Raw genomic sequence first — 19972 nt, 5'->3', positions numbered from 1 at the left:
GGCTTTAAATGCATTCACAACACCTTTCATCCACAGCAGTGGAAACAATAGGAGTTAATGATGTTATAGAACCTGAGATTAGATGCTTTTGTTGCACACTGTTAATACTCACTGGAATTCCAGCAGGTCCAGGTACACCAATATCTCCCTGCAAACAAAGAGACATTTACACTGATTTGTACACCTCTACTGAAAATGTTTTCAAAATTGTATTTTACAGTACAGTGTTAATACTGAAACTCAAATCCTCTGGAGAATGCATACACTAAATATCCATAGTGAGTGCATGCACAAGAAAAATAGGAGGTCAAAGATCTTGACCTCAAAAGTAAAAACAACGACAACAACAAAAGAACAGTGAAATCAAATATAACCTTGACTCCTTTGGGTCCCAGTGGACCAGCTACGTCTGACAGCATGGATCCATCTGCTGTGATGACAATCCCTGGCTCACCCTTTTGACCCTGCATGCAGATACACAAGTACACAAACCAATAAACCATGTGTAGACAGAGGAAGGCAACATGCTTGTGTGCAAATCTTAACTTCTATTAATTTAACCATGTGAATATAGAAAAATAAGAGTACATGTCATTTTGTTTTACCCTCCTTAATCTGCTTTGATGTTTTACACGGCAGAGACAATGTATACAACATGTCCCACTTACTTTCAGTCCTGGAGGTCCTTGAACTCCTGGTAACCCAGTGTCACCCTTTGGACCCTGCAAACATTTAGGAGATAAAAATTAAGATAACGTCATATCTAACTGCCAGACTCAGTTATGACAGGAATAAAGTCAAGTTAATATAATTTCTCTACATGTTATCATCTCCATGTATGTGCATTCATTTGTGTCATGTACAACTCTTGTGATGTTACTCTTGTTTGAGAGGAAACAGCTGAAATCATTTACTGGAACAAAGAGCTGTTCCAATCTGCAAACATAAAGCAACAATATCTATCTAAGCACACATTTTTTGTCGTCACGTTGTCAAGATCATTTGGTTTCTGACTGATGTTTTCTGTCTGATACTTACAGCAGATCCCTGAGCTTCAAAAATCCCTGAGAAGTTAAAGGCACCATCTGTATCGTTAAGTAGAAGCTGAAGGAGAGAAGTCAGAGGGAGAATCAATGGAATCAAACCGACTCACTCAACAAACTCAATCACTCTGATTTCACAACATGTTTAAGGTCATGTGGATAAAGTTTAAAACTCGTCTTTAATGTCTGTGGTCAGGCGTTACTTACATCCTGGAGGTTGAGGAGGGGTCCTGGTGGTCCAGGTGGCCCTGGCGGGCCAGGTAGACTAAGCCCGTCCCGTCCTGCCTCTCCCTGAGAAACATGTTCAACATTTTAGCCTTTAAGTGAATAGCAACATGAACATTTGAATGCACAAATGTGTGTCTGCATCTATGAGTTTGATCACATCTAGGGCTCTAACTGTGAGCGTACTTGTACCGAAATGTCAGGGTACAGGAGTTCATGGTTTGGTACAAGCAGCTGCATGCAAAATACACAGTATGTAGATACCATGGTGCATGTTATGTGGAACCAAAGTTCATAAATGTGAGTTCTGCACAGAAACTTTAAACCATACGCCATTAGCAACATATGCTAAGATTAGCACAACAAGTAGATTGGCATGTGAATCAATCACACTGTGCCGAGTTTCTAGCCCCGCCTGCATTTTACCGGGAAGCTATAACGGCAACAGAAACAGAGTTGTGTACAAGACAAGGACGATGTGTCGGTGTTACTGAACTGCTGTACGGTCTGTAAGTGGAGTGACATCACACATGCTAATACACATTTGACTGCATCACCCAGATGTGCCAACCACCAGGATGACAAATGTTTGGGTGGTTTGAATGTTTTAATACAACCAAGATGGAACTAACTGAAACACTTCTACTAATGCACAAGTTTTACTTTTTATTATTCCATGTATTTTGCCATTTTCAATTTCATACCTTAAGACAACTTTGCAGTTTTATAACCTGTTGTGACCTACTGCATTTAAGGGGAGTGTGGGCTCAGTGTCTGTACAGAGTAATACAGAAATGTTCCTTATTTTTATTATAACACAGTTACCAAAATTGCCTGTGGACAGAAATGTTCTTCGTCTCCAGCAGGAGGATTCTGTGTGTTTTTGACCCTTGCACTACCGTCTGTTCACAATAAATGAACATAAGCAAACATATCCTTATGGATTTGGGGTTTTTTCCCCGCTGTAACAAAATCACACCAAACTGTTACTTTTGTGTACTGTTAAACCCATAGTCACACCACAAATCCACTCTTTGATGGTTTTACCTTTAGTCCTGGATCACCTTTGCCCCCCTTTGGTCCCTGGTGAAGACACAAAATAAGAGACAAATTCACAAAGTGAAACTTTCAGTTATTAGCAGTATGTTTTACTGTTATAGCCTTTATCCTATCAATGATACATGCTGTCCCATTGTTTGTCTTCATATAATGTATACATGTTATAGATTGTTTTAGGGATACTATCTATCAACAGGTTTGATTTGACGATCAGCTTTTGAAACCCTATTTCCATTTCTATATTTCATATAGGAGCCAGAAATGATCAGTCTCAACCATTTGTAAAAGCTGATTTTCATGAAATCCATTGTCTGTTCTTGTATTTAGTGGCCTATCCATTTACTGACCTGATCCCCTCTTAGTCCATCCAGTCCAGGAAACCCTGGTGATCCTGTAGCACCTTTCTCCCCCTGCAGAGACACACAGAAAGACATCACTGTTACAAGATATCCTGCTTCCTTCATTTCACTAGTGGTACAATACATTTCCCTTAGATCCCTGTTATTACCTAACAATGACAAGTAAATGACTTGATTACTGCACACTTTACTGATGAAGATGAAGTCAAGTTCTAATTACAGGATTCATTGAGATGAGATGTGATAATTGTGACGCTTCATTTCTGTAGGGTAGTCACATGAGGATGTCAGGCCAGATTCAACAAGAACCACAACCAGGCAGGTCATAAACTTGGACAGAGGCCAGCATCCCTGCTCTACAGAGCACGTCGCTGCCACAAGCTGAGATCACTTGTCACCATGTGGCCTTTACAACTGTTAACTATGACCTAAACATTAAAGCCATATAAGAAGCTTGTCCCAACAGCTTGTGCTGAAATGACTTACATCTCATAAGCGTAACAGAACTTGAACTTGACAGCAGACTCACCTTTTGCCCTGGGTTTCCAGGGGAGCCGTCTAAACCATCTTTACCCTGAGAGAGGCAAAAACAAATTAATGAAAAACAATCAAATGATTTTCTAAACAAAATCAGAATGATCACTTACCTAAACTTTATAATTCTCTATATACCCCTATAGAGTTTAGTTTTGCTCTGTATGCCTACCCTAGCTTTAACCACAACCACTGCATGCCTTACCCCAACCCTAATATTAACACTGAAACAAATCTTAATCCTTACTGTAACTATCAGAGATACACAGATATCTCACCTTCGGTCCTTCAAGTCCAGGGATTCCTGGAGGACCCTGTTAAACAAAGACAAATGATTATCTGAGGTTAGCAGTTGATGATATGATAAAATAAAACTGTATGATGACTGACACAAAAAACAGGTACTGCAGCTGTACCTGTGGGCCTCTGGAGAGCGTAGCTCCAAAACCACCCTCTATCCCAGATCCTTCCAAATCCTAAAACATTACACAAAAATAATCATCAAATTGTGAGTGTCATATAAGATATTGTCTCCAAAACAGATAATTGCTGAGGACCCAAAGAAGTGCAGTGTGTAGTTTGAGCTCTTGACATCTACGGGACGTATTCATTAGTAGCGCATTTGTACTGGCAGAATTATAGGGACCCCTGTTAACTATAAAACCATCAAATGGCATGCTAGGCACAGCTCGCTCTTCGTTGCTTGCTACAGTACATTCATTAAGTGATGAATTAAGAGAGACCAGAGATCTTACATTGAAGCAAACTCAAACATTTCAAGCATCAGCAATGTATTTTTCATAGCAAATGCTTTTGTTCCCAAAAACAGACAGGTCTAGACATTATTTAGGCCATAAAATGTGTGAGCTTTTGCAGCAAAATGACACGTAAACATTGCTAGGAGATAAAAACACATCATAGCAGGTGTATTTGCTTGGGACTCAAAGGAAGTACAGTCTTGAATGTGAAGCTGTTTGGATGAACAGCTCTTAGGAAAGCCAAGCAATCAGCCTGTTCTGAACAGACATGTTTTTAATAGGCACTGCAGCAGTATCTTCTTATTCCTTGTGATAACAAACATATTGCGGCAGGTTGAGATATACTTTATAAGGGCTCTATGCAAAATTCAGAGCATATTGTCTGTTCATGGTTCTCAAAATGGATGTAGCTGAGCCAGCAGCTGGCAGCAAAACCATAAACAGCTCAATGGCAACAGTGCTGACAGACCTAATGGCGTTAACCAGGGGGAAACCAAAGGGTGGGTGCTGTGCTTCCATGACAACGCTGTCCTGTTATCAGCGGTAACCATCTTATGAGTGGGGTGCAAAGTGGCCTTGATGAGCTAGCCAGTGGGATACACACATGCACTTCCAGATACCACAGAGATGCTCGGATTATAACACACACAGGTAGAGTGACTTCATTCTCAGGACGTCATTACTCCACCACATATCTTTACAGAGCAAATAATGGTTCGTTGCTGTATTAATGCTCTGAATGTTGCTTACAGATCATTTAAGTATACTGATCATAAAGTAATGAAACAGACCGTACCTCAAAGTCCATGGTGAAGCCTCTTCCAGGGGGACCTGGGGGCCCTGGAGGACCCCTGGGACCAGGCTGCCCTTCTGGACCTTCTGAGCCTGGCACGCCTGGAAACCCTGGAGGGCCCTGATCTCCCTGCAAAATGATCATAAAATCTGTTAAATTAATATAGTAACAAGAGAGCTCCATTGGGGTCACATGGTTAAAAAAAAACCCCTGAATGTGTAAATCTGTGTGCATAGTTTCGTAATCCAGCACCCTGGATTCACAATCCCTGTGTTGCAGTACCCCTCTGACTGGGTGGAGGACCATTGATTTGTCCATAGAAACACCATCATGCTGATAATAACAGATATCCAAACCAATTTTAACGAGCAATATGGAATCTCTATAAATGTCAAATATGCATGTTTTGGCATCAGAAAGATAAAAATCTTCTCTGCCATTCGAACCTATTTCTATTAGACAAACACAGATGTCACTGGATCTCTTGGAATGGAAACATTTCCATTCTTGCCTAAAATATTTCCATGTGTACTATGAGCTCCATGAATAAAACAGACAAATGACTCCAACTGTGATGCTTCCAGCACTCTAATAACCTCTCTCACATCAGGTAAAATAAAACATGTAGGCCACGTAACCTTCAGACCTAAAGAGGTGTTTTGAGCTTTCAAGGTCCAGTGTGTAGGATCTGGGGGGGATACACTGGCAGAAATTAAATATAATATGCTCCTGAGACCCTGTGTCCTCATATGATGACCACACATTTTGGGTTGACCTTATACTTCATTCTACTTAACTAAGACTTGTTGTCCTCATTTGTGGCACTTTTTTGTGCCACCTAGTGATAGTAAGAGCATAATACACTAATCCGAGTAAAAACAAAATGGCAGATATCTCTGCCAATTCAGTCTGCTGCCGATCCCAACACGAAAGTGGACAAGGCACACAATCTGATCACATTTTATGGTTGAAACTTGTTTATTTTTGATTAATAATTTGTGCAGTTTGATATGGAAACAAATTTAACCAATTTTAGCTAGGACGCTGTTATTTAGGAAGTAGTGGGGAGGAAGTAGTTTGAGGACACTGGGACTTTATTATTGTTGACAATATTTAGTTTTTATACATATACATATATACTATATATATATATATATATATATATACACATATATATACACACACACATATACATATATATATATATATATATATATATATATATATATATATATATATATATATATATATATATATAGTCCTACTGATCCCAAATAGCTATGTTTTCTTTGGTGTATAATCACCTGAAAATAAGAATCGTAATTTTTTCATTACCTTAGAATTAGCCATTACTATCTACAAGGGGAGCGGGTCCTCATTTATGGAGATCATCATGTTCACCGCCATGTTTCTACCGTCACCCAGATTGGACAAACCAAACACTGGCTCTACATTGGGTCATTTTGTGTTTCTCTGGCCACCATAGTTAGGAGCCCATCTGCGACAAGCAGTGTCAGAAAAACACTGAATTATAAGGTAAAACTGCTTAATCCATTTTTTCTTCTTTTCTTTTTTAGATTTTTAAATCATTGGGTCCATTTGTTTTGTGTTTTGAAGTGAAAGAAACCTCTGCAGATAATTCAGCTCATGGTAAAAACCTCCCGAACAATGAACACTTAAGGAATTCTAACCAGTAGTTTCATCTGGTTTCAATCTGTAATTCTCACCACTATATCCCCCTAAATCCATCCAAAATCTCACATACTGAACCTTTAAAATGTATTTAAATGATTTTACAGAATTTTTATTTGAACCTTTTTCTATGCTAAGTAACTGCCATAAATTATAGATGAACAGACGGAATGATAAAGAATACCATCTGTTAATATCTTGGTTTTATTTTCATAAAATGGGTCGCTGCTTCTTGGACAACATCAAATCTGTGTTCCGATATAAATCCAAGGGCATCCAAGTCATTCAGATTTGCACACAACCCAGAGGGGCTACCTAAGCAACTAAAAGTATGTGGATATTAGACAGTGACACTACAAGTGCCACTTTGGGTACAATAACAATTTAAAGGTACAGTAAGATCTAAGTATGACTATTAATATCACTGACGATTCTCCCTGTTTAATGAAGGATGACATGCAATGAAATTGACTTTACCTTCACTCCTGGCTGCCCGTTCACACCAGGTTCTCCCTGTTAAAGATAATATTCCATCAAATCACATAAACTACAGTGACGACTTGAGAGCAACTATAGTTTCTGCTTTGCACACAAAGACAGAGCAGCTATTGCAACACAGACATGTTTACACTCGAGCCCCTTAGCTTTATTAGTCCACGGGGTCATCTCATTAAGAACTTGGCTCTTTGTGTTAGGTGGTTATTTAGTTTGTGTGTAATTGTTTTTGCTAACAGAGCACTAAGAGGCCTGCTCCAGGGAAATCAGAGTGAGCCTGTACAAAAGGCAGCGTGGTGGAAGTCACACAAACAAGAGCCTGCTCCTGGCTCATGTGCTGCACATTCACACAGCAGGACATAACTCAGTGGTTTGTAAAAAACAGTCCAGAGTAATAAATTTATTGTGATGATGCATGCTATGTTGCACATGCACATTCATTAGCCTCACCTTGTCTCCTTTCTCCCCAGCAGGTCCTGGATCCCCATCTTTTCCATCAACTCCCTGCAAGAGTGACATCACTGCATTTACATTTCACATTTTAAATGCATAAAAATATATACTAACTCTGTACATTCACTACTGGCTATTAAATTCTTGGTACCATTCATATTTTTGAACAAAGGTGAATGCAAAAATGAGAACATATTAAACAAAGCTAATGGGCTCTGAGGGACCGGAATGAATCAACCTTTTATGCATCGCAGTGCTGCAGTAAATGTTGTAAACCTGTGAGTAGTCCATTCACACAGTTAGTAAAAGCTTCTGACATTTTAAAGACAAAAGACACATTTCCCCCAACAGAAGCTGTAGTGCACACCATGTTCTGAAGCTCTTACAGTAGTTTCTGCCAAAGTGCTGTTACTGTAGCTCCAGGATAATTGGACAAGGACATGACTTATTGGAACTTTTGGTACGTGGGCGCATACAGATATAAAATGGGCCCTTACTGAAAGTCGATGAAAACACAGACACTTATTTATGGACTTTATACCTCAATCGATACATGCACACACTTCAAAGAAGGTCTCACTCTCTGTTCACACCACACACACCCCTAATATGTTTGCACATTAATCAATATGGCAAGCAATGGCAGCAAAGCAGTGAATGAACATGGGTTGTCAAATGAAATTGGGGGAAATACTGTCTTTTCAGTCCCTTGGATCTGATGGGACCAAACGTTACTACCTGACCAGACCCTGAACCAGAACCAGACCCAGAACCAAAGCCACTAAACCACTCCTCAATCACCTGAAAACAGAAGTTAGGTCAGCAATGGAAGTGCTCTGACACCAGTCAGTGAACTTCAAGAGCAAGCTCTCTTTTCAAATCACTGCTGACTTGTTGGAGAAACTAAATGGCTCTCTTGCAAATTTTGCCTTATATGTATCTGTGCAACTACATGGCTTTCTTGAAGTATAGTTAACCGTACAGTCATACCTGCCAACATTTACAGTAGGGTTTCAAGATATGGGAGTTTTTACTGGTGGCACGGATGGTAAAGTTATGTCATTGATCCCATCGTGTCGTACATTAAAATCAGCCATACAGGTTTTGCAAAACGCATGGCAAGCTAACGGCTATGTTACATTAGCCGGCCTGTCTGCTTGTGCAGATAACAGCTGTGCACATGCCTGTTTAATCGGATTGTGGTGACAGATGGGTTGAATTTTATGAAGTGTGTGGATTGTATGTGCAGCAGTGTCAGAAATTAGCAAGGGCCACGGGCCATTTGGCCTGCAATGTATCCAAGAATGCCCCCAAAAGCCATGTTCCGGGGGCCAAAATTGCCCCCAAATTTTTGAAACAACTATATGTATTTATATTTTTAATGGTATTATAATCTGACATTAAAGTATAATTTTATTTTCATTAAATTAATTTACCGTTACGTCTACAACTCATTTTCCAGACATAATCAACGAGATTGCACTGATTACGTGAGAGTAATCTGACAGAGAAGGGGAGGGGGCTTTGCTGTACCATAAGTATAAATGAACCATTTCTTGGGTGATCTGTGTCTACACAATGACAAATTAATGAAAAATTAAGGTAGAATGAATGTTAAATTTTAAATTAAGTTACTTCCAGGATTGCATCTAAGGAATTTATAGTAATTTGGCCTTTTTAACAGTAAAAGTAATAATAAATAATAAATTTTATTTATAACGCGCTTTTACAAGTGCTCAAAGACGCTTACATAAAAATAATAACAGTTTAAAATACAAAACAATATAGAATAATAACAATTAGAATACAGAAACAATGTAAAAGATCAGGGAGAGATAGAATATGATGGGATAGGACAGAACAGAAAATTAGACATATTTGTAGGTGTTGTGGTGGAGCAGGTCTGTGAGGTAGGTGGGGTCCAGGTTGTTAAGTGATTTGTAGGTGAGTAGGAGGATTTTGTATTGTATGCTGTGTGAAATGGGGAGCCAGTGTAGTTTTTGGAGGACAGGGGTGATGTGCTCTCGGGAGCGGGTGTGGGTGAGCAGGCGGGCAGCTGAGTTCTGGATGTGTTGGAGTTTATTGAGGACTTTCGATGATGAACCGTATAGCATGCTGTTGCAGTAATCTAGTCTGGATGTTATGAAAGCATGGATGAGGGTTTCGGCAGCAGAGTAGGTGAGTGAGGGGCGGAGACGGGCAATGTTTTTGAGGTGAAAGAAGGCAGTCCTGGTGATGTAGTTAATATGGTTGTCAAACTTAAGTTGGCTGTCAAAAATGATACCAAGGTTCTGGATGTGCGGGGATGAGGACAGAGTGCTGTTGTTGAAGGTGAGGCTGAAGTTTTGGGTGGTTCTGGTGTGTGATGTGGGACCAATGATGATAATGTCTGATTTGTCACTGTTTAGTTGAAGATAGTTTCTTTGCATCCAGTTTTTGATTTCAGAGAGACAGTTACTGAGTGTGGAGAGGACATTACAAGTAACTGTAATGTGGTGAAACATTAGTACTGCTATCAGTATATTAATGGTTAAATCATCACATTTCAACTGGTTGAATTATAGGAAATCTGAGTGATATTTTGCAACCATAACTTTATGTAACCTGTTATGTGTTTCATGTATAGTGGTTTCTCCTGAAGAGTGAAGACACTATCTTAGTTGGTTTTGCTTTTCATGTGCTTATTGTTAGAACATAATTACAATTTTTTTGATGGCCCCCAAACATTTTGAAAATGCCCCCATTTTTTAGACCGTGGGGGCCAAAATTGCCCCCAAAATATTTTGTTAATTTCATATCCTGATGTGCAGTTTGTGTTTTATAAACGATATGGCTCAGGTGAAAGACATATCAGACAAAGATGCAAAACTTATGGGTCCATTTCTTCCGATTGTTCGCAAAATGTTTGAGGGTAATGCAAATTAATGGGGTTTCCTAGGAGAAACATCAAAATGGGAGGCCAAAAGGAGATGGCCTTGATTTATGGGAGAAACTCTAGAAAATGGGATTGTTGGCAGGTATGGTACAGCAGACATCACAAAGGACTATATATTTGTATGTATTTGCTCCTATTGATAGAAAGCACATGAAAAATGTCAAAAAACAAAGAAGGAAAAAATGTCTAACTCACAGGCAGTCCAGGTTCACCCCTCTCTCCATCCCTCCCATCTTTTCCAGGGATCCCAGGTGGTCCGGGAAAGATGTCTTCAGATGAAGTTCCTGGGGGCCCTGGCTGTCCCGGGGGACCAGGAGGCCCTGGAGGCCCCTGATGGCAAAACAAAAAGTGCAACTGTCAACCTGGAGCTAGAGATGATGAAACAAACAGGGTGTCACAAAAGAAACCCCCTAAATATGCTAAATATGATCTAATGTCACAGAGAGTGAAAACAAAGTTGACTTACCCTAATAATCTCTGCGTCACTGTCAAAGTCTTCAAATCCTGACCCCTCCTAATGAACACATGACATATGATTTGTCGATAGTTTAAACCACTAGTCACAGTTACTGAATTCAGACTGGGTGGAATCACTATCACTGAAGGGTTTCATTTCTTGATGCCTCATATTACATTCCCGTCATGTTGCTCCTGGAGATTCATAATGACATACTTGTGAAATATAAATGCTTCAGCCCTAAAAAGAAACAATCAGCAGGGTCAAGAATCAATTGTTTCGCATTTTCACATGATGGATATTTCATTTTGGACCATAATTCTTTTTAATCACATTTATAAATATTAATGGAGTATAAAACAGCAGTGAACACAAAGGACAGATGCAGCAGAGCAAAACTGGGGCAGAAAATGAATACCTGAAACTATAACCTCAGAAAAAAACAACAACAACAACTGAACAGAGTTTGATGATTAATGAAAAACAACAGGATTATCCAAAAGCTGAAGGACCAGCTGCAATGTGCAAGTTCCACTGAATTTAACAGCAGCAAGGACAGCTGAGCATTAGTGTTGTGCCTGGAAAGATGGAAACCAACTCTACATAATAAATTAATAATGCATAAAAACATGATGGATTTCAGCTGTCTTTTATCTCCAATATTTCCGTACTTCAGCCTGGGGCTGAACCTAAATGTTAATTTCTGAATTAAATACCATTAATAAACTACACCACACCAGATTTTAATGGGACCAAGTAAAGGTAAAGAAGGTTATTTTATAACCTACCAGGAACATGGGCGACGCCCTTGGTTGACCTGCAGGTCCAGGAGGGCCTGGAGGACCTGGAAGCCCAACACCAGGATCGCCCTGAAGGAGACAGCAGTGGGATATTTATGCATGTGTGCATTTAGTTCTTAATTACTAATTTATGTCCATGAAAGTTTACATCGTATGAATATGTCTGGGAGTGTTTATGTTTTGATCATATTCACACCCAGGGATCAAGGTATTAAAGTTAGTAAGTTCAGTGTTTTTCAATCTGAACCCTATTCTCCCATGTTTTTGTATCTCAGTGACTTGTGGGAATAACATTTTTTATTCAAACTGGTCCAGTATTAAGTGAGAGCGCTGCAACCAGCAGCAGGGAAACAGGCTTCAGTGTAACCACGTTATGCATTTGTACACAGTCAATTTACTTCCTATAAAGTGACTGTTTTTGCCACTGACAGGATCAGACTGTCTAACAATTCATATAAATGTTCCTTACAGAGGTAGACCGTCTTGTTAAAGAGTAAGATCATTTTTGTCCAACCAGAAACAGTTTCAAAATTGCTACTGCCATACCCACCAGACTCCATTTAAATAAATTTTGTTATCAGAAAACACACTCCGTTCAATGTCTACAGACACAAAATAAAACGTTTAGCAGAGGCAATTTAGAAAAAAAGGTCTACCTCTCTAGGGATCCTTTCCATAATCCTGTCAGACATTTATAATAACAATTTCAGTCTGTCAGTGGCAAATACAGGCACTTTTAGTGAACATAGACTGACCATGTACAAATGTCCCTAGCACTTATATTGCATCCTTTTTCGCCACTGCCAGCTGCAAAGCTCTCACTCCATATTGGACCAGTTTCAAAAACTGTTGTTCCTATTAGTAATTCATACACAAAAACATGGGAAAATAGGGTCCAGGCTGACAAATACCTAACTTACCGTTTAAAGAGCGGTATTCCTACCTTTTCTCCCTTAGGACCAGGCTCTCCCTGTAGTCCTGGGAATCCTGGAATCCCAGTTGCTCCCTGTGGAAAAAGACAGTTACAGAAGTGCTCAATGGTACAGGAGCTATCACTATATCAGATGTCATCTTGTATCTAGTTATAAGAAGTGAAAGTAAGAATCCTACAGACAGTGCTATCAGAAATGAGGCCAGGACCATAACCTTATCTGTGACCCCAATCTGGTCACTAAAGGTAATGGGCTGGATCAGCAGTTAGTATCAGCTCATATATAAAGTGTAGCTCTCTAAATGAGCACCTCCTGTATGTTGAAAATGGGTACATTCCTGCATCAGTTTCCCCCAGAGACATTGAAAAAATGAACCTATAAATCTAAAAGACTGGAAAGACTTTACTTACTGGGGCACCAGTTTCACCTTTGCTTCCCTGGAGAAAAGACAAAAATAGAAAACCAATCCAGCGTTGTATTAATTGACCTGCTGGACTGACCTGAACAACAGAATGTGCTCTGAATAATTCTTATAATGTTCTGTAATTAGAAAGTGTAGACGTAGAATAGTTTAAATATTGCAAATAAAGCAAACAAACATAAACCCACAGGCATTCCATCTTTCCCTGCAACTCCAGGTGGGCCTGACGGTCCCTGTGGTCCTGGTGGACCCCTGGGTCCGGGCTGCCCTTCCTCCCCGCCTCCTGAGGCATGTCCTGGAGGGCCAGGTGGTCCTGGGGGACCTGCTGGACCTGGATCACCTCGCTCCCCTTTCTGTCCTGGAGTCACCTGGAGGGACCGAACATAGAATAAACTCGAAGTGTTTGATACAGTCATTCATTCACTGGAATATAGCAGAGTATCACACAGTGTGGAGACTCCAATTGCAGATACGAACATACTGCAGGCAGAGGGAGGATGTCTGGCTTAGCAAATGGAGACAATGAGCAATCGTTTGTCATAAATTAAGTGAAAAACAAAACCTATGATTTTCCCCACCAGAATTTCAAATGGGGAACATAGTGAGACTCAGTTATGGTAACTGGTAACCTTGTGCTGCAGGAAACTGGCTCAAGAGATGGGTAAATTTTCATAGTTCGTCTTGCATATTACTGCTCTAATTAAACAAAGAGTAAGAAATTGTTAAATAATGTTCGACATTACTGTACAACCATCCAGATACATATGTTATTTAAAGGGGACCTATGGTGCTTTTCCTTATTTATTTTCCTTATTTAGTCATATACATAATATTACAATGTAAGATGTCCGGATTAAATGGGCTAAGTTTCAAATGATGAGGTAAACATGTGTACAAGTTATCCTTGTGAGCAAAACCTCAGACTCTGGACTACTTTGATTTATCTACTTTGGCTACAAGATAACGTCAGCTTGTGACAGATTTCTTTATATGGTAATCTGCACCAGATACGCTACTATAAGTGTTAACACACATGTAGCTGCATGATAAAATCAGGGAAATGTGTAATTTTGGTTGCAAGTGCCGTTAATTTCTCCTAGATTTAAGATCATATTCCTGTGGGAAAATGTTGGGTTGTTAAGATTTTGGTTTGCAAACTTTTATTGGTGATTTTTCACAGTAGAAAGTACCACTATACTCTGTTACTGTCATTCAAGTACACTGCTACATGTAGTAGCTACATGCTAACATCAGGGAAACATGGAATCTTGACCGCTGATGTTGTAAATTTTTCCTTGGTTTCAGATCATATTCTTGCTGGAACATGTCCAGTTGTGTTTAGAAGCTTTGACTGTTGATTTTCCACAGTGGAAAGTGCTGCTTGTCTCTGTTACAGCCATTCCATGGCTGCAATGACAGTGCAGAGACACATAGTTACTGAGGACCTAAAACACTGACCAATCAGAGCAGACTGGGCTTTTTTTTGGGAGGAGTGCTAAAGGAGATGAGTGCTAAAACACAGCATTTCAGACAGAGGGTGAATATAGGTGTTCCAGTACAGACAGTATGAGGAAAATAAAGTGTTTTTCTAAATATTAAATAATGTAAACATGTTCTAATAGAAACCAAAAGTACAAGTATGAACCTAAAAAGGAACATAATAGGTCCCCTTTAAAATCTTAAATATGTGCTGTGCTTAACATCAACATTTACATCAAAATTATCAATTAGAAAATCACAACTTACAGTGTCAGTGTCAAGTACGGAGGCTGAAGTACTTGGCTCAAATGATTTCACTGTAAGAAAAACGGAAAGTGAGCACATTAAAAACAGCTTTCAGTCAAAGAAGATGATACTTTATTAGCATGATCTGAAAAGGAGGAACTATTCAGAATGGTAATCTACATAACCTATTTGGATGTGGGACCTTAATTTAGGGCAGGTCAGAGGAGACGGAGAAAAAGAAACAGCTGCTTTTTGTCTCTTCCAGCACCATCTGCTGGCTAATGTGGGAAATACACCACAGGAAAGGCAGCCTTGGTCATGTATTACAGCATCACTTCTATGTCATCATACACATATAAAATAAAAGCTAGTGTGCACATGTGATGGATAAGATAAGTTAATAATTGCCAGAAAAGATGTGGCAGATCATCAAGAAACATTTTATTAAATATAATAATGTGAGACTAAGTTCCTCAGGGTAGTGATAGATGATAAATTAACATGGAGACAACATATTGATTATATAAAAAGTAAAATATCAAAATCAATAGCAATCCTGTATAAATCTAAGGATATACTAAATTATAAATGCTTGTATATTATTTATTGTTCACTTATACTTCCATATATGTCGTACTGTGTAGAACTGTGGGGATCGACTTTTAAAACAGCTATCAACTCAATAATTGTGTTACAAAAACGAGCTATTCATCTTATCAATAAGGCTGGTTATTATGATCACACAAATCCACTGTTCATGAAGTCACATGTTTTGAAATTCAGTGATTTGGTTTATTTAAAATAATGCAAATAATGTACAGAGTAAAAATAAAGTCACTGCCGGATACAGTACAAAGATTCTTTTCTGTGTGGGAGGGGAAATATGGTTTAAGAGATGTTTCTAAGTTTACTGTCCCAAAAGCTAAGAAGGGAATTAAAAGAAGATGTATTTCTGTTGTTGGGGTTAGATTTTGGAATGATGCTGACTTAAATTTACAAATGTGTAACTCATTGTTGATTTTTAAACAAATGGTTGTTAAGGCTTTTTTTGAGAGTTATAAATTGGAATAGTTGTTTTTTCTTTTTTCTTATAAATGATGTTTGATGGGTAGCTTAATTTAGGATTTATGTAGGGTAGGCAAATATAAGCATTATGCTTCAGCCTATACCTTTTCAGTCATTACCATCATATATTAATTAGCATTTTTTGTGTGTTACCTAGAATGTTTATATTTATGAATATTATTGTTGTTGTTGTGAAAATCTGTGTATGTTCCTATGTTGTATGTGATGATGATGACTGAATAAAACATACAAAACAAAAAACAAAAAAAAAACCCAAGTTTGACATTGTTTATTTACTTCTTTCTGTGGTCACCTCCACCTCGTGTCCGGAAGTCTCCTCTATGTCTTCATCATCCCCGCCCAGTGACATCTCAGTGGGCGGAGCTCGGACTGGGGTGCTGTAAGTGGAGTCCAGCTCTGGGAGGGGCTGGAAAAATTGACATAAGGTGAAAAAAAAACAAGCCTCACAAAATGTACAAATGGACGAATAAGGTTTTTTTTTGTGTGCAATGACTCATATAAGACAATGCATTTTTTTTATGATATATAAATTAGAAAACAACAGTAAAATTCTTAAATACATACTCAGAATGCAAATAATTTGCATACACATTTTGCTGGGGCTTGGTTTTAATCATTCAGCCTGTTTTTATGTGAAATATTCTACAACCATGCAGAAAATGAGACAATTAACTGGCCTGGCATGTGCACATATTAGTTTGGCTTTGACTTTTGTAGCTCAGAAAAAAAGCGCAAAGTGAGTATTCGCCACAGATGGTAGGAAATGTCTTCACTCAGACCAGATCCAACTACAGTGTCAGACTGAAAGCAACATTCCACACGTTGCACCAAGCTGGCTCACAGCGCTGCATTACTTCAACATTATTTCTGCATTACTTCTACAAGATCCACTGTGGTGATGAAACATCTTGACCTCATGCCCTGGAAAAGACCGCCTCCCTGTTTATGAATGATCTATGGAAATGAGCGTCAATGAAAAGGGCCATAAATCTTTTCTTTCTCGGAGAGCGCTGGATTTGTTGAATCTGTCCTGTGGCTGTCCTGATGTGGCTGAGGAGGAAATTTCTCAGATAGCACAGAGCTGGACGGATAAGAGCTGTCACACATCTGGACAGCACCTCATCCTTCCACATTTCCAAATCTCGACACAGCAATGACGTACTTCATGTGCCATTAATAAAATTATTGATGCATGATAATGGATTTTTGCCATTAATTTACAACTCATTTTGGCCACTTGCCAATGCCAATATATGCACATATTTTTTCCACTGAATTGCAGGTGTCTCTGCTGTAGTGAGATTTACACAGTATAATATGATGCTTTTCAAAAACTTCTTCAACTTAGGGTGCACATAAAACATGCCAAAACTATAAATGAATCCCACTTTAACAGGGTTATATGATGCCCTCTCTGAGACAGTCCTGAACATAACCACAACAAGGGCAAATCTTCCACTAATTAACTTGCATAATTAAAGTGTCATCTTATCAGCCTGTCAAATCGGCAGAATTATTAATTTTAGGCCCCCATTTTAACGCCTTTATCTGCTGATACCAATGACGTGCTAATGTTATTGTGTGCACCTTAACAAAATCACAGTAAAAGTATTTCATTTGGGCCACAGTGGCCAGTAGCTGAGACAGAAAAGCCAGGTAAATAAAGCAAGTCTCTCTGATCGCTCCCGATAGTGCATCTTCGTGTCCTTAAGCAAGGCTGCGAAATCTGCAGCAGCTCTACTAACCAACAAGGCTGAGATATTTAATGCATGATAGCAAAGTTTCCCTGAGTAGAAAATCTTTAAAAGTCAAAAAAGGGAGCTGTGAAATAGTGCCAGGAATCACACACTGCTTTTACCAAATTCAGTAATAAGAATAGTTATTAGTTGAATTTCTCTACAGGGGTAGAGTGTTTTCTTTTGTGACTGTGAATGAGTAATTTGTGGGCACAGTCACACTTTGAGTGCAGTAAAAACGAAACAACAATAAAACAAAACAGATTTTCGATGGGGTAGTGTAATAAGGAAAGCCACACTTACAAATGAAAAACTGGCTTCAGTTTTGCTGTTAGAGCAGAGTCAAGGAGATTACTCCTCCAGGCTTCCTTTTTACAGGATGCTGTGTTGGCCATTTTCCTGCGATTGGAGCTAGCTAAGTTACTGTATTTATCCTTAAAGCAGTAATTCACTCACTGGCTTTCTTGCCAAGAGTTAGATGGGTAGATTGTACGTTAAGAAGGGCTGGGTATCAAAACTCAATACCTTTAAGGTATCGACTGAAACAACGCTGTACCTAGTAGAATCCAAACTTCTCCAAACAACGCCTGCTTTCGATCCTTTTTGTACCCAGATCCAAAAATAAATGACAATTCATATGCCTTTATAATGATCAGGATGCCTCCTGGGTGCCTCCCGTTAGAGGTGTTCCATGCACGTTCAACAGGTAGGAGGCCCAGGGGCAGATCCAGAACAGGATGGAAGGATTCGGGGTCCCTCAGGAGAAGATGGAAAGCGTTGCTGGGGAGAGGGGCGTCTGGAATACTTTGCTCAGTTGGCTGCCCCTGTGACCCGGCTTCGGATAAGTGGTTGAAAATGGACTGATGGACTTTTATAATGTATTCATGTCAAAGTCATTTGGATGAGGACAAGTGGGGGCGGCATTTTACTCAGCCGAATGCTTCAATTTGCGATATCGAATTAAGCACTCCATTGGTCTTGGTATCATTTTACGGGTCCTGGTATAGTAATTTTTGTAACGGTACCCAGCCCATACTGTAAGTCTATAAGTGTTTGTACCATAAATATGAAACTGGACCCAGCAGGTGATTAGCTTAGCTTAGCTTAGCTTAGCTTAGCTGCGCCAGTGACTCTGCTGGCTGCTTGGTTATCTCACAATGATAACAAGACTGCAGTAAGACATATTTTTAAAACTTTGGACGGAGCCACACTATCTGTTTCCCACATTTTCTTCAGTTTTCCAGCTCATCTCAGATTATTGGTACCAATCTTTTCATCCAACTCTAAAAAGTGAAAGGACAATTTCCCCATAACTATTTCTTTCAGTAAAATAATACAGTGCTTTTCTCAACCCCTGCCTCTCTTTTCTTGCCCTGTTGTATTATATTCTTCTGTATACTATTTCTTTTTCAGAGAGCACAGAGCTGGCAAGGAGCAGCACATATCAGCATGCTCCAGTCTCCACCAGGACAGTAAGGATAAGAGCTGTTTTCTTTGGTCCAAGTCCAACCCAGCTAAACGGGAAGGGCGGAGGGATAGTGTGGTGTGTGCGAGAGTGTGTGTGTACACACCATGGTGTACTCTCTCTCCTCCACAATCTTCTTCACTTCGTCTATTCTCTCCATGTCTTCATAAGCATCGTCACCGCTTCCGTATCCAGAGGCCTGGAGAGAAGCAGAGACAGAAGATAAACACGGAGGAGGACAGAAATGATTAAATGCTCTTCGATGGACGAATGTGATCTGAGTTCAAGCTGCAGAATGAGAAATCTGAGAGAGGAAATCAGCCAAAAATGCAGCTATCCTTATTTAATTAAGTTGGTTCCCAAAGTTTTATAAACACTGAATATTAAGGGTGACTGATGGTCTAAACAATGTTAGAAACAGAGAGAAAGAGGACACCAAAGTTTATGCGACACAAATAACATTTATTTTGAGCATGTCCAAATATTGATACTGTTGACTGATACCGCAGGCACAATGCAGAACTGTGAAATGTCTATCCTCATATTAAAATATCAGCTAATCCATGATGAGGACAATACTCTGCTATAATCAGTATGGATGCCCTTCCTTAGACAAAATGCATGAAATCTGTTTGAATATAATTGTTCTAAAAGCTAAAATAAAAGACAGATCAATGCCAGGGAAATCAGCTAATTAGTTCTCACTGATTCCACTTGGAGTGATTGTTGTCTGGTAAAATTTGTCAGATGTCCGTTGTCTTAATGATCATGCTAATTTAAATGTGTTGTGAATACTCAGCATTATAGTAATATATAACTTAATGCACACAACACCACATTTTGGAATCAGGCTGCAGGGATCTTCTCCCATTGAACCACATTAGTGACTTTAGGCACTGATTTGACTGTAGTATTTTTTAACATGGACCCAATTTTTCCCATGTTTTGTGTCAAAGTGACTAATGGGAACAATAATTTTGGAAATTGGTCCATTATTGAGAGAA

General features: G+C 39.2%; 1 protein-coding gene across 2 annotated transcripts in view; it reads right to left on the bottom strand.

The window, feature by feature from the left end:
- The window catches only part of LOC125882059 (collagen alpha-1(XVIII) chain-like), a 94277-nt gene that overhangs the window by 12176 nt on the left and 62129 nt on the right, over window positions 1-19972 (bottom strand). For both annotated transcript variants that reach the window (XM_049565688.1, XM_049565689.1), the window contains exons 7-28: window positions 19075-19167; window positions 16044-16173; window positions 14703-14752; window positions 13145-13324; window positions 12946-12972; window positions 12547-12609; window positions 11592-11672; window positions 10813-10860; window positions 10542-10676; window positions 7409-7462; window positions 6941-6976; window positions 4775-4900; window positions 3637-3696; window positions 3499-3534; window positions 3216-3260; window positions 2675-2737; window positions 2316-2351; window positions 1251-1334; window positions 1039-1104; window positions 669-722; window positions 375-464; window positions 113-148 (exon numbers count right to left, since the gene is read on the bottom strand). In XM_049565688.1, coding sequence (XP_049421645.1) covers window positions 113-148; window positions 375-464; window positions 669-722; window positions 1039-1104; window positions 1251-1334; window positions 2316-2351; window positions 2675-2737; window positions 3216-3260; window positions 3499-3534; window positions 3637-3696; window positions 4775-4900; window positions 6941-6976; window positions 7409-7462; window positions 10542-10676; window positions 10813-10860; window positions 11592-11672; window positions 12547-12609; window positions 12946-12972; window positions 13145-13324; window positions 14703-14752; window positions 16044-16173; window positions 19075-19167 — 1593 coding nt within the window. The remainder of the gene's footprint in view (window positions 1-112; window positions 149-374; window positions 465-668; window positions 723-1038; window positions 1105-1250; window positions 1335-2315; window positions 2352-2674; window positions 2738-3215; window positions 3261-3498; window positions 3535-3636; window positions 3697-4774; window positions 4901-6940; window positions 6977-7408; window positions 7463-10541; window positions 10677-10812; window positions 10861-11591; window positions 11673-12546; window positions 12610-12945; window positions 12973-13144; window positions 13325-14702; window positions 14753-16043; window positions 16174-19074; window positions 19168-19972) is intronic.

This window comes from Epinephelus fuscoguttatus, linkage group LG21, assembly GCF_011397635.1.
Source record: "Epinephelus fuscoguttatus linkage group LG21, E.fuscoguttatus.final_Chr_v1".
Lineage (NCBI taxonomy): Eukaryota > Metazoa > Chordata > Actinopteri > Perciformes > Serranidae > Epinephelus > Epinephelus fuscoguttatus.
The sequence above is the reverse complement of the archived record's forward strand: the minus strand, read 5'-3'. Positions and strand labels throughout refer to the sequence as shown.